This window comes from Grampus griseus (assembly GCF_964374135.1).
Source record: "Grampus griseus genome assembly, chromosome: 3".
Lineage (NCBI taxonomy): Eukaryota > Metazoa > Chordata > Mammalia > Artiodactyla > Delphinidae > Grampus > Grampus griseus.
Window position 1 is genome coordinate 30,385,251 of NC_139019.1, and position 14,545 is coordinate 30,399,795.

At 36.0% G+C, this 14,545-nt stretch overlaps 1 protein-coding gene across 1 annotated transcript in view; it reads right to left on the bottom strand.

Moving 5' to 3' along the window:
- The window catches only part of NUP155 (nucleoporin 155), a gene marked incomplete at its 5' end in the record, with an annotated part of 61,014 nt that overhangs the window by 14,555 nt on the left and 31,914 nt on the right, over positions 1 to 14,545 (bottom strand). Inside the window, 7 exons of the mRNA XM_082651724.1 lie at positions 62 to 166; positions 373 to 526; positions 1,994 to 2,129; positions 2,802 to 2,940; positions 3,601 to 3,792; positions 6,343 to 6,473; positions 8,893 to 8,990. Coding sequence (XP_082507850.1) covers positions 62 to 166; positions 373 to 526; positions 1,994 to 2,129; positions 2,802 to 2,940; positions 3,601 to 3,792; positions 6,343 to 6,473; positions 8,893 to 8,990 — 955 coding nt within the window. The remainder of the gene's footprint in view (positions 1 to 61; positions 167 to 372; positions 527 to 1,993; positions 2,130 to 2,801; positions 2,941 to 3,600; positions 3,793 to 6,342; positions 6,474 to 8,892; positions 8,991 to 14,545) is intronic.

The following is a 14,545-nucleotide window of genomic DNA, read 5'->3' on the forward strand; positions in this document are numbered from 1 at the left end:
CCACTGAGTTATGCTACTTAAAAATATAAATTAACAACAATGGTATAAAAATATTTTTTACCTGTAGCAGTTTATCTGCAAGGTCAGCTTGTATTAGCCAATTATAAAGGGCAATACTAAAGAGTTCATCTTTGGATCTTTGAGACAATTTAAGCATTTGTTCAAACTAAAATAAAGAAAACAGTAAAAATTAGCACAGTTAAAGGCTCGACATGACTCCTTAGCCTTATAAGCTTCTGGTAAGAAATCAAGAATCCTTAAATGGTAAGTTCTAAGAGTTACTACCCTTTCCAAGATGCTTATGCCACCACCACCACACAGAACATCTAAACACAGTGTATTTGCAGAACGAAAATATGCTATGTCCCTTACATGATGGCCTGCTTCTTCATTACTCAGCATATTGGGATCAGACGACAACACTGGAGGTCCGGGTTTTTTGGGCACGCTGGGAGACTGAGGAGCAGCCTTACTTTGATTTACCAGTTCTTGAAGTGTATCTGTAATACACTTGTAACTGTTTAATCTGAAAAAGAATGAAAAAGGAGCAATTCCATGATTTAGTTATCAATTGGTTTATCTTATGTAATTGAAATATAAACTAAAGAGAATTTTGGAGAAAATACATACACACACACACAATTTGGTATTAAAAATAATACAGATCATTAATTATCTATTTTATACATAGCATCCATAGTTGAGAACCTGCTGTGTAGCTCAGGGAACTCTACTCAATGCTCTGTAGTGACCTAAATGGGAAGGAAATCCAAAAAAGAGGGGATATATGTATACGTATAGCTGATGCACTTTGCTGTACAGTAGAAAGTAACACAACACTGTAAAGCAACTATACTCCAATAAAATTAAAAACAAATAAATAAAAATAAAAACAGGGCTTCCCTGGTGGCGCAGTGGTTGAGGGTCCGCCTGCCGATGCAGGGGACACGGGTTCGTGCCCCGGTCCAGGAAGATCCCACATGCTGCGGAGCGGCTAGGCCCGTGAGCCATGGCCGCTGAGCCTGCGCGTCCAGAGCCTGTGTTCCGCAACGGGAGAGGCCACAGTGAGAGGCCCGCGTACCGCAAAAAAAAATAAAAACAATACAAATCATATGCTCTTTCAATAGGTTTGAGAAGCACTTGTTTAAAAGTCATAAAAATGAAACACATCTTTGGTTATGTATTTCCTTTATGGACATACTTTTTTTTAAAAAAATATTGCTTATTTTACTGTTTTTTTTTTTTTTAAATAAATTTATTTATTTATTTTTGGCTGCATTGGGTCGTTGTTGCTGTGCACTGGCTTTCGCTGGTTGCAGCGAGCAGGGGCTACTCTTCATTGTGGTGTGTGGGCTTTTCATGGTGGTGGCTTCTCTTGTTGCGGAGCACGGGCTCTAGGCACACAGGCTTCAGTAGTCGTGGCACGCAGGCTCTAGAGCGTAGGCTCAGTAGTTGTGGCACATGGGCTTAGTTGCTCTGCGGCATGTCGGATCTTCCTGGACCAGGGCTCAAACTCGTATCCCCTGCATTGGCAGGTGGATTCTTAACCACTGCGCCACCAGGGAAGCCCTGGACATACTTTTTTTTTTAAACAGTCTCTAATAATCTGTGAACATTTAAAAATCATCCTTTAAAATACTAATCTTCATCCAGAACCAGACATTGGCAGTGGGGCAGGTGAGGCAGCAGTTTTGTTTCCAAAATCGTAATTGCATTTCAAATTGACATTAATACAATCTCAGGAAAACCAAAGAGCCAAGTTCAAAAACATTTAGGTCCTTAAGAATTCCCACCAGGCTATAATTTTATCCCTAGGCTAATAATTAGAATACTGATTCACACCTTTGATAAAACAAGACATTTTTAGGTGAAAGCGTAATTCAATTTTATGAGTTGTACTTGAAATATTATTTTCCTAATACCATCAATCAAACTTTACACAAAGAAAAGTCTATATCCATAAAGTTGCATCTGTTAAGGTGATAAAACTCACCTTTCTTGGAAAGCCTGAAGTCCCACGATGTCTTCTTCTGGTTCTCCATGTTTATAGAAATGAAGTCCAAGACCCTGAGGATCTTTTTTCTCTGCAGCAGTAAGAGAGAGCTCCACTACACCCTCATAAAAACGCACTAATAGGAAAGACAAAGGACAAAGAGTTAAGGCATATTATTAAGTGGATACATTTTCCTTAGATGGCTTATAAAAATACTGATCAAGGTTATTATGTTTACTACTATGAGGTTTCTACTGTATATCAGTCACCCAGGTGACAACATCATATAAAATATTTCTGATGAGTCTACCGAAGAACTAGGTTCCAACATGCCTTAAAGGCAGCTGTTAAATGTATTTTCTTCATTGCAAAAAAATTTCATATTTAAAATAGCAAAAAGGAGGGTTGTAGTTCCTTGATGGAAAAAAAATCTTAGGATTCAAAGTAGTACCTGTACTAACAGTTACTACGTTAGATTTGATTTAAAGTAATTTTAAAGTGAGCAGACAGGTAGTATTTTTAAAATTAGTCAAAAGAATCTAAAGCATCTGGAAAATAAGTGTAACCCAGAAAGCAATCTAACACAGGTAGTAGTTTAACTGGAATAGGACTGAAACCCCAATGTTAAAAAGTTACACATTTCAAGACATAAAAAGAGCGTTATAGCTTTTGTAGAAGCTGGTGCAGTCATCAAATATTAAGACATAAGAAATGAATTCCCTATGTCATATCACTTGGGCTACTGAAAGCTGAAGGACGATATCCCTCCGAGTTAAGCAGAAGGTATGAAGAACATTTTGTTTCTCGCCTTGTCTATACTGAGCACAAACACTGGACAGGTCCACTTGATTGCTGATTTTTTGATACTCCTTTAATGATTCCCTTAACATTCTTTCCTTTTCAATCTTATTTTGAACTTGTCGGGAACGCTGGAGAAGCTCGTTTGCCTAGAAGTAGAGATGACAAGAACTTAAAAAGATACAAGCACATGGATGATGCTGTCAATACAAGTTTTGTTTAGTCTATGTTTAAATTTACATCCGGTTGATTATCATCAAAGATAAAAACAACTCTACAAACTCACTTCTTCTTAATTTTAAGCAGAAAAGTTTTTGACCAAAAAATCCTAGCTATTCTTAATTCCTCTCACAAATATGTAAGCAAGACAGCTTTTGACTGGTAAATCTCTTGCCTAGTCAATACATTATTGGTCAGCAGGCAGTCCGAGCAACACTGATTTTTAAAATTTTTTTCACCTGTAGGAAAGGATCAATAAAAATTGCCCAATTAGCTCTAATTTATTACAAAGTTTTAGTGATTTTTTCTTAATTTTTAAGGAAAGGCATAGTTAACCATTTTTTAAATACCGTCTAGAAATACTATCAAAGATTCTTTATGAAAAAGTTATATACGGATTTTAAGAAATAATATATTCCAACGTCTTTCTTACACAGATGAGGATCCTGACGCCATGGAAGGTTAAAAGACCTACCCAAGGTCGTATGTCAAACAAAAGACAACAGTTCCTGATTACAATTCTAGTGTGCTTTCATCATACCATGAAACCTCCTGTAAGAAACACTGAAACGGGTAACAAAGCATCATACCTTAGAACAAACTGCATCATCAGTGCTATACAGCAGTGGGCAGATGTCCTGTAAGTGTAAACTAATGCCATCAACAGCAGCATTATCTCTGATGTAGCAGTTGATTAGAGAAGCAATTAATGCCCCGGTCAGTTCCTTGTCCCTGATTACCAGATCTTTAAAGGTGGTGATTTTCAACTGTTCTTGAAATTCCTAGGAGTATAAAAGAAAATCCTCTTCTGATCAAAAATATAGGAATATTGTATTTCCAAACAGAATGAAATTTCTTTAATAATTTAAAATATCAAAACATTAATAGACTCTATAATTCAAAAGATAAAATATATTAAACTATAAAAAATAATAAAATTTTACAGATTTTCATAGAATCATTGAGAATTGTAAAAGAACCCACAGTATGCCTATTCCAAATCTCTCACTTTACAAATGAGGAAAGCAAAACCCAGGTGGAGTCAAAATTTGAGACAGGCCTCCTGACTTTAGTTATAACCAGGAAAAAACAATCAATTAGCTACATTAAAAAATCTAGGGCTTACATTTATTTTTCCAAAATAACATTTGAATTCTATTATTCAAGGACTTCTAACATTGGAGTTTGATCTTATTTAAACAAATCTGCTTGCTAAAATGGAGTTCTAAAGTATTGAGGTGATTTATACTATAGTAACATTCTGTTTAGTGATCTGACTGCTATTTCTTTTTTCTAAATTTCAGCAAATATACAATCTATGTTCAAATTTTTGGAATTAATATTTAATTTGCATTCCTTGAGCATATAGGGAAGGAGAGCTTTGAAGGTGGATCACAAAAAAGATACCTAGGCTAAAAACTGACCTACATTATTCTTACCAGCCAATAAAACTAAAAATCATTATTCTACCTGGCATGGAAAAGGAAATAGCTTTCATAATTAAACATATTCACTTGAGTTTTTAAAAGAGGAAAAAAAAGTATGTGCTATTCTTTATCAAATAAATGGACCTGGGGATTCCCTGGTGGCACAGTGGTTAAGAATCCACCTGCCAATGCAGGTGGCATGGGTTCGAGCACTGATCTGGGAAGATCCCACATGATGCAGAGCAACTAAGCCTGTGCGCCACAACTGCTGAGCCTGTGATCTAGAGCCCATGAGCCACAACTACTGAGCCCGTGTGCCACAACTACTGAAGCCCATGCACCTAAAGCCTGTGCTCCGCAATAAGAGAAGCCACTGCAGTGAGAAGCCCGCACACCGCGACGAAGAGTAGCTCCCACTTGCTGCAACTACAGAGAGCCCGTGCGCAGCAATGAAGACCCAATGCAGCCAAAAATAAAACAAATAAAATAAATAAAAAACAAACAACAACAAAAAAACTGAACTTATCAAGCCTCTGTAGACTTGACTTCCATTTCATAGAAAATTCAGGAAATAGACGAACAAGTTCACTACAAGGAAGGTAAAGACAACCTCAGAATGTTGGGATTCTACAAGATTGATAACCTGATGCCTACAAGGCAATAGCAACACGCCCCCAACAAAAAGAGAGAGAGAGAGAGAGAGAGAGAGACAGAGAAAATTGCTCTAGACTGAGAGATTTAAGAGAAAAAACAACCAAATTCAATGAGTGAACCAACTGCTTAGATTCTGATTAGAATGAACCAATCTATAAAAAGATATTTTTAAGACACAGAAATTTCATTATTTTAGATGTTACCCAAAAGAATTAGTGGTAATATTGCTAAATGTGATAATGACATTGGTATTCAAGAAAATGGCGAAAGGAATACACATTAAAATATACAGGAATGAAAGGACATGATGTTAGGGATCTACTTTAAAATAATTCAGTAAAGAAAAAGAAAATAAGGGATAGACTAAGCAAAGTTGGTAAAACTGTGAAAATGTTGAATGAAAATAAATTGTGTATGGGGGATTATTTGTTGTACTTGCTGTACTTTTGTGTACGTTTAGAAGTGCTCACAATTAAATTAATAGGTAGGAATACCTTCCCCCTAAATGACCTAACATTTAGATAAATGCAAATTACCTTTATCCTTAAAAAGGATTCCAATGAGGACAGCATGAACCATTCATTTTCCACAGTGGCAAACATTTTTCTTTAAAGTAGGAATGTTTAATTTTAATTTAGGTCACTGGACTTCTTGAAATTACATGCAAAAATTTTATGTATGTGTCTGTATGCATCCTTTGAAGGTGGTGAGAAAGAGTTTTGATCAGATTCCCAAAGGGATCTGTAGCCCAAATAAAGGTTACAACCTACTGTTTGAAAAATATTTTTGGTAAAGTAAGAGTTCATTCACATATCACAACGAAGTTCTCATATACTGTAATAACTTGTGGTTTTGATAATGAACCCCTCAAGTTATCATGCTTTAGTGCAATTTTCTCATAACACATTAATTTGATCATAACCTAAATGCTGCCCAAAATAATCTCCTTCTGAAACTAAGTGAAAGATTACAGCTCACTCAAAAGCAGACAAACTGGGATTCCCTGGTGGCGCAGCAGTTGAGAGTCCGCCTGCTGATGCAGGGGACACAGCTTCGTGCTCGGTCCAGGAAGATCCCACATGCTGCGGAACGGCTGGGCCCGTGAGCCATGGCTGCTGAGCCTGCGCATCCGGAGCCTGTGCTCCGCAACGGGAGCGGCCACAACAGTGACAGGCCCGCGTACCGCAAAAAAAAAGCAGACAAACTCAGCACAGAATTAATAGTACGACCTTAGAGGGAAAAATATCCTACCTTCTGAAGTTCTCCTACAATGGCAGTGAACTGATGTTCACAAAGAAGTTTCCATAAAGCCAGAGCCTGGTATGATTTTCGAACCAACTGCTGGATTGCCTGAAGTGAAACCTTTTCACTCAGTTGAGCCTCTAATTACAAAACACAACTCATGAAGTTTTGAAAAATGACAGGTTAAGTTGTTTCAAGTAAAACAACACTTCATCTCAAATAACGACAATTATAGTTAAGGTTGAAATCCTCATTGTTCTCCTTCCTCCCCTCATAGGCAACCATGATCATGAGTTGTTGAATTCACAGTTTTATCCTCTCACTATATATAAGTGCTTCTGTGTGTATGCATACATAAACAGTAAAAATGTTGCTGTTTTTAGACAATTTACACCATTGCTTTTTTCTGCCCAGTTATATTTTCATAGGCTACCCATACTGATAAGTAAAAATCTAGTATCAATACATTTACTTTAATTGCTGAGTGTTCCATTATATAAGTATACCACAATTAGGTCCATTTTCCACATGAAGGACATTCCTGTTGTTTCCAATGTTTTGCTACTACAACAATAATGCAATAAATATCCTTAAAAAAGGTCTCCTCAAAAACACAGTCAGGTTTTGCTACGACTGTTTTTCAAATTAAGATGCATTGGTGAATCATGAAATCAATTCAGTCAATCATGAGAGATTTTTTTTTTCCCCTTAAAAAGGAAATAGAATGAAAAAGGAAAAAAAATATTAGAGTATAAAATAGGTATAGTTATTTCTTAAAATTCTGTTGTGTGTATATGCTTTTAAACATCTGGGTCATAATATAAAAATTATTACTTATTGTGGGGAAAATGTCTGATAAAGACTGTTCCTGAATATATACCTAGAAGTGAAACTGCTGGCTTTGAATGCATATGCATTTTTAGCTTTTAATATATATGATCAAACTGCTCTCCAAAGTGGTTATTTCAGTGCATACTGTCAGCAATTTGAATGCTCCCCTTTGTATAAATCCTTACCAATGCTTGTATTTTGTCAAGTTTACTTGAAAAGAAGTACTGAAAGAAGAATTTACAAAATAGTGAACAGAAAACTAGGTCCAGCAGGAAGGAAAGAAAGTACGTTGGAACAAAAGTAAATAGCTGAGTCTTAACTAGCAAAGTTCTATCAGCCAGAATAATTGGCTCAAACAATGGAAGGCAAAAGAACTTAAAAAAAAAACTGAATGGCAGGCAAAATTTAAACAATATTTTATTACTATGCCAATTCACATCTGGAATAATTATTGGTTATAAGAACTTTTCACCTTGCTGTTTCCTTAGTTGTTACTTTTTTATAATAAATAAAAAAACACAACCTAACATTTGATTCACATTTTTAACTCTCCAAGAAATACCACTTCATACACATTAGGATAGAAATGGTTTTTAAAAAAAAGAAAGAGAAAAATTATTGGTGACAATGTGGAGGAATTGGAATATTTTGTGTACTACCAGTGGAAATGTACCAATACAATGGTATAGTTGCTATGGAAAAGTTATGGTGCCGCCTCAAAAAATTAAAAACAGAATTACACATAATCCAGCAATTACACTTCAGGATATATAATAAAACAATTAAAAGTAGGGACTCAAATTTCTATTTGTACACCATGTTCATAGCTGGATTATTCACAATACCCCAAAGATGAAGGCAACCTAAGTATCCACCAAGAAATGAAAGGATAAACAAAATGTGGTTGATATACACAATGGAGTACTACTCAGTCTCAGAAAGGAAGGAAATTCCAACACATGCCACTACATATGTGAACTCTGAAGACATTATATGCTAAGTGAAATAAGGCAGTCACACAAAAAAACAAATACTATATGACTCCACTTACATGAGGTACACAGGGTAGTAAAATTCAAAGACAGGGAAAAAAAAAAGGTGACTGTCAGGGGTCGGGGGCAGGGGAAAATGGGGAGTTATTGTTTCATGGGTACAGGGTTTCAGACTAGAAAGATGAAAACATTCTGGAGATGGATAGTGGTGCTTTTTGCAATCACCATGCTACAGGAAATCATGTGAACTTAACTTACTGAATGCCACTGAACTGTACACTTAAAAATGGTTAAAACGGTAAATTTTATGTTATGTATATTTTAGCACAATAAAAAAATTCATTAAAAAAAGGTGTGTATCGGGGAATTCCCTGGCGGTCCAGTGGTTAGGACTCCTCGCTTCCATTGCAGGGGGCCTGGGTTCGATCCCTCGTCAGGGAACTAAGATCCCACAGGCCACGGGATGCAGCACTCCCCCCACCCCCAAAAAAAGTTAAAAAAAAAAGTGTGTGTCATGTTTTCTGGTGGAAGAAATGAAAATCTTTTATGAGCTGAAAGTTGTGGAAATACATGATGTCCATATCATCTTACTTTTTAAATCACACTAATATTACTTTAATAAAAATATTTGTTACCACAAACGATCTTATCAAGAGATGTCCACTCTTTTCTATTCACCTAATAAAACTCTTTACTGGAGTCATGTACATTTAACTGATCAGAAGCAATAATTTACCATGAAACTTCCTCTGCAGCTCCTGTTGCATTTGCTGGGTATTTCCATTTTCAGGGCGCATGAATCCTATCAGCCTCTGCTGCACTTTGGCAGTAGTACTGAAACAAAAATTCCAGAAAGTATATTCAAAGGGTTGTGCAATTATCACCACAACTTAATTTTAGAACATTTTTACTCACTTTCCATTAGCAGTCAATTCTCATTTCCCCTGCCCTACCCTAAGCAACAGCTCATCTACTTTCTGATTCTATAAATTTGCCTATTCTGTATATAATGAACTGGAATATGTTGTAAATATTCTTTTCCTCTGTAGATTAGTGAAATAATCACTGACAAATCAATACAACAATTTACACCTGGAGCATTTTAATCTCTCAGATGCTTAAATTTTCACTGAGAGTAAATGGTTAATAACAATAGCTTCCATTTATCAAACACTTGCTTTCTGTCCCCACCAATGATTTAACATAATACAACAACTCTATAAGGTACGTATTATTAAGAATACCATTTTACAGATATGAAAACTTCAGGACAAAAGTGAAAAGCAAAGAACCTGCTGTCAGGAAATACTGGTCACTGAGAGAAATGAGCTAATAAAAGCATTTGGTGCTCATTTGGTGAAGAATCTGATTATTTCAGCTCTTAATGCAACTTCAGGGATGCAAAGAAAAGAATGAAGAACTTAAACAAAAAATGTATATACAAAACAGAAACAGACTCACAGGCATAGAAAACAAACTAGTGGTTACTAAGTGGGAGAGGGAAGAGGGAAGGGGCAAATTACAGGTATGAGATTAAGAGATACAAAATACTATGTAAAAAATAGATAAGCAAAAAGGATGTACTGTATAGCACAGGGAATTATAGCCATTATTTTGTAATAACTTCCAATGGAGTATAATCTGTAAAAATATTGAATCACAATGCTGTATACCTGAAACCAATATAATACTGTAAATGGACTATACTTCCATTTAAAATAAAAAAGAGGGACTTCCCTGGCAGTCAAGTGGTTAAGACTCCATGCAGGGAGCACGGGTTCGATCCCTGATGGGGGAACTAAGATCCTGCAAGCCATGGAGCATGGCAAAAAAAAAAAAAGTATGACTACTGAAGCTATAATAGGTACACTGTCGGATGAGGTTCATAAGTGATTACGTCAATGTTGTTAGAAAACAAAATTTTTAGGGTAAAAGCAATACAACTATACTATAAAAGAAACTGAGCAAATTCTCTTTAATCTTAAAGCTGAACTGAAAAACAATACAAACTCATAATTTTGTTGTTTTAAAAAAAATAAAAAGCAAAACAACATACAGCATGACCAGTAGGAATTAATACCTCTAGCTGTAGTCTCTAATACCCTTTCCTACCAAAAGAAACTAGGGCTCCCTAGAGAAATGGCCAAATCCAGTTCTAGGGCAAGAATTGTACCAAATGAGCCTGAAATGTCCTTTCACGCTAGAAAGCAAAGATGCTACCAAATACTGTCAAAAAGGACTCCAGAGCAGTCTGAAGAGGCAAAAGGTTGGGATAATTTTCCATTGAAAAAACAACCTGCAATGGATTAAAACACATTAAATACGTTTGAAACCAGATTCACATCATGATACTAAATAAAAAACTCAACTGATGGTGCTGGCCAAGATGGAGTAAGCCTGTTACAGTCTCTCTCACTGACTACAAGTGGGAACTTTGGACACGATACAAAAAGCAACTATTCACCTGAGGACTCTAATAGCACACAGATTGATGAGGGGAAGTCAAAACTCGAATGATAATCCATATGGAGGTGAGTATACTAGGTTGCCCCCAACTCCTTTATCTTCAGGCTTTGTCCAAAGGTGAACTGAGTCTCAAAACAGTATGGTGAGTAAAACTCCCAAGGAACATTCAGCAACGTCTGGAGACATTTCGAGTCATAACTGGGGAGAGCTACTGGTATCTAGTAGGCAGAGGCCAAGGATAATCCTAAACATCCTACAATGCACAAGACAGTCCCCAGCACCAAGAGTTATCTACTCTACAATGTCTACAGTGCCAAGGTTGAGAAACACTGGAGCAGAAGAACTGAGAAAAGGGGGCCGTGTGGTCCAAAAAGTTTGGAGGGAATCAGTTATTTCTCTTGATGCTTTGCCCCAAAGGCACCACCACTTCTGCAAAGCTGTATGATAAGACAGTGAAAACTGGGAGAAAACATTGACTTTCTATCCAGAGGACCAGTAAAAGAGGCCTCTGGGAGCTAGGGAATATATGGGAAATCAGAGCAAGAAGAGGCTGGAGGAGGAGATCCCCTAATTCTGAGGAAGACGAACACAACTTCTGGGCTCACCTCCTAGGCTGTATGTGCATGGAACATACCCAAAGAAGCAAAGCAAAGATACTAAGACTCTGAAGACCACACACTGTATGATTCCATTTATATGAAATGTCAAGAATATGTAAATCTACAGAGACAGAATACATTAGTAATTGTTTGGGGCTGAAGGGCAGAAATGGGGAGTGACTGCAAATGAACAAGACGGATGTGGTCTAAAAATGGATTGTTGTCATGACTGAAGAAATTCTATATATTTACTAAATCACTGAACCGATTTAAAACAAGTGAATTTTATGGTATGTAAGTTTTATCTCAAAAAGCTATTTAGGGGCTTCCCTGGTGGTGCAGTGGTTGGGGGTCCGCCTGCCGATGCAGGGTACACGGGTTCGTGTCCCGGCCCGGGAGGATCCCACATGCCGCGGAGCAGCTGGGCCCGTGAGCCATGGCCACTGAGCCTGCGCTCCGCAACGGGAGAGGCCACGACAGTGAGAGGCCCGTGTAATGCAAAAAAAAAAAAAAAAAAAAAGCTATTTAAAAATTCCCATACTCAGTGAGACTAATGTTGTGAGGGTTGGTTGAAATTAGGAAATCTCTTAATAAAGGTAAGGAAAAAAATTATACAATCATCTCTATAAGATGTAGACAATACATTTAACATACTTCAATACTCATTTTATAAAAATACTCAATAAAATAGAAATGGATGGATACTTTCTTATCATGTTAAACTATATCTAGGCATCTTCTTTAGTGGGGAAACACTACACACTTTCCCATTGAAGTCAGGAATAAGAGCAGGATGCGCACCATTATCTCCACTCTTTAACACTATGCTGGAGATATTAGCCTATGCAGACAGAAGAAAGCAACTAGAGTTAGAAAGAAAATGGTAGAACTATCTCTATTTGCAGATGACAGGATGACATATGTGAAAAATCCAAAAAACTCAATGAAAAAAACTACTAAAAATCGTAAAGAGATATTAGCAAAGTAGTAGGTTACAAAATCGAAGGTTATAATTGAGGCTATAATTGTAAATTCAATAAACTGCTTAGAAACTATTAACAGAAGAATAATATAATGGTGGAAAAGAAAAAGAAAAAAAACACCTTCCAACTAAAATTCCTGCTATGTAGGAAGAAGGACAGTGGTAGAGGGTAGGGGAAGGAGGTAAGATAACAGATTCTGTTCAATTAATGATGACTGAGATGTATATTTTTCAGAATTTAAAACTAACTATCAGAAGAAGAAAAGTCATACATAAAACTTTTAAATCAATCCAGTAAAACGGAAGGGGAGAAAAACAAACAAACAAACCCCAAACCACAACAAAGCCCACAAGTTTGATCTGGTGACAAACAGATCAAACATTTAATTAACCCCAACAAAATGAGAGGGAGTTAAAAGACAAAGATTCTTAAACTGAATTAAAAAGTGGCAGGGGCTAGAAATCAATATATACATGTTAAGATACACTTAAAAGAGTTCTGAAGGCTAAAAATAATTGGTATAATCTTCTCAGGGGACAACCAAATACTACATACCAACATTTTTAAAAGCTCTTATATCCCAAAATTTTACTTCTAAAGAAATTCATCTGAATATTACTGAACAAGTACACAAACATGTATAAAGAATACTCACTGAACCCTGTTTATACCATCAAGAAATAGAAACAACCTAATTACGCATAGAGCTATACCACTAATTGCTTGAATATAATGGAATAACATGTAGCCAATACAAACAAAATTTATTCTATTATTTTTGGAATGCTCTAAAGAATATACTGAATGTAAACGATGTTTCACAAAAAGTATGCCTACCTAGATCCTACTTTTACAGTGGACTACTACTCAGCCATAAAAAAGAACGAAATTTTGTCATCTGCAGCAACATGGATGGACTTGCAGAGCATTATGCTAAGTGAAATAAATCAGAGAAAGACAAATACTGTATATCACTTATATGTAGAATCTAAAAAATACACAAGCTGGTGGATATAACAAAAAAGAAGCAGACTCACAGATATAGAGAACAAAACAAGTGGTCACCAGTGGGGAGGGGGTGGAGGGGTGGGCAATATAAGGGTAGGGGAGTGAGAGGTACAAACTTCTGGGTATAAGACAGGCTATGAGGATGTATTGTAAAACACAAGGAATATAGCCAATTATTTTTTAGTAACTGTAAATGGAGTATAAGCTTTAAAAATTGTATTAAAAAAGAAATGTATATGAATATATGAATATACATTCATATACATGTGTGTATATTCATATATTCATGTATGTTCACATATGATTTGAAAGTTTATATTGTCATACTTCAAATTAATTCATCAGGGGAGTGATGTGAATTTTTTACAAGTCCATATTACTTTTATAACAACAGCAACAAAAAATGTTCATCCTAAACATGTGTCCATGCAAAAACTTTTACAGGAATGTGCATATCAGCATTATTCATAATAGCCAAAAAGCTGAAACACAACACTGTAAATCAACTATACTTCAATAAAAAACAAAAAAATCAATTAAAAAAAAGAAAAAGAAAAAATGGTGAAACAAGGCAAATATGCATCAAACGATGAACTGAAAAATGAAACCAAGTACTGATATACACTACAATATATGAACATGAAAATATTATGCTAAGAGAAAAGCCAGAAACAAAAGGCCACATACTGTATATCTGCATTTACATAAAAGATCCAAAATATGGCAGATCCATAGAAAGAGATTGGATTAGTATTTGCCAGGGACTAGGGGAAAGACAACTTTGCAGTGTTACCAACTGAATGTTTGTGTCCCACCAAATTCATAGTAATCCTCAAAGTGATGGTATTTTTGGAGGTATGGCCTTTGGGAGGTAATTAAGTTTAGGTGAGCTCATGAAGGTGGAGACCCATGATAAGATTACTACCCTTCTAAGAAAAAACCAGAGGACTTGCTGTCTGGTTTTCTCTCTGCCATGTAATGACACAAAAAGAAAGCAGCTGTCTGCAAACCAGGAAGAAGGTCCTCACCAGAACTTGACCATGCTGGCACCCTATCTCAGACTTCCAGCCTCCAGAACTATGAAAAATAAATGTTTGTTGTCTAAGCCAGTCAGTTTATGGTATCTTTGTTATTTCAGCTTGAATTAAGACATGGAGTGACTGCTAATGGGCATAGGGTTTTTTTTTGGTGTGATGCAAATGTTCTGGAACTAGATAGTGGTGATGATAGTTTAACTTTATGAATATACTAAAAACCATGAAACTTTTTAAAAGGATGAATTTTATAACATGTAAATTAAATCTCAGAATAAAAAGGGAAATAAATCTTATTT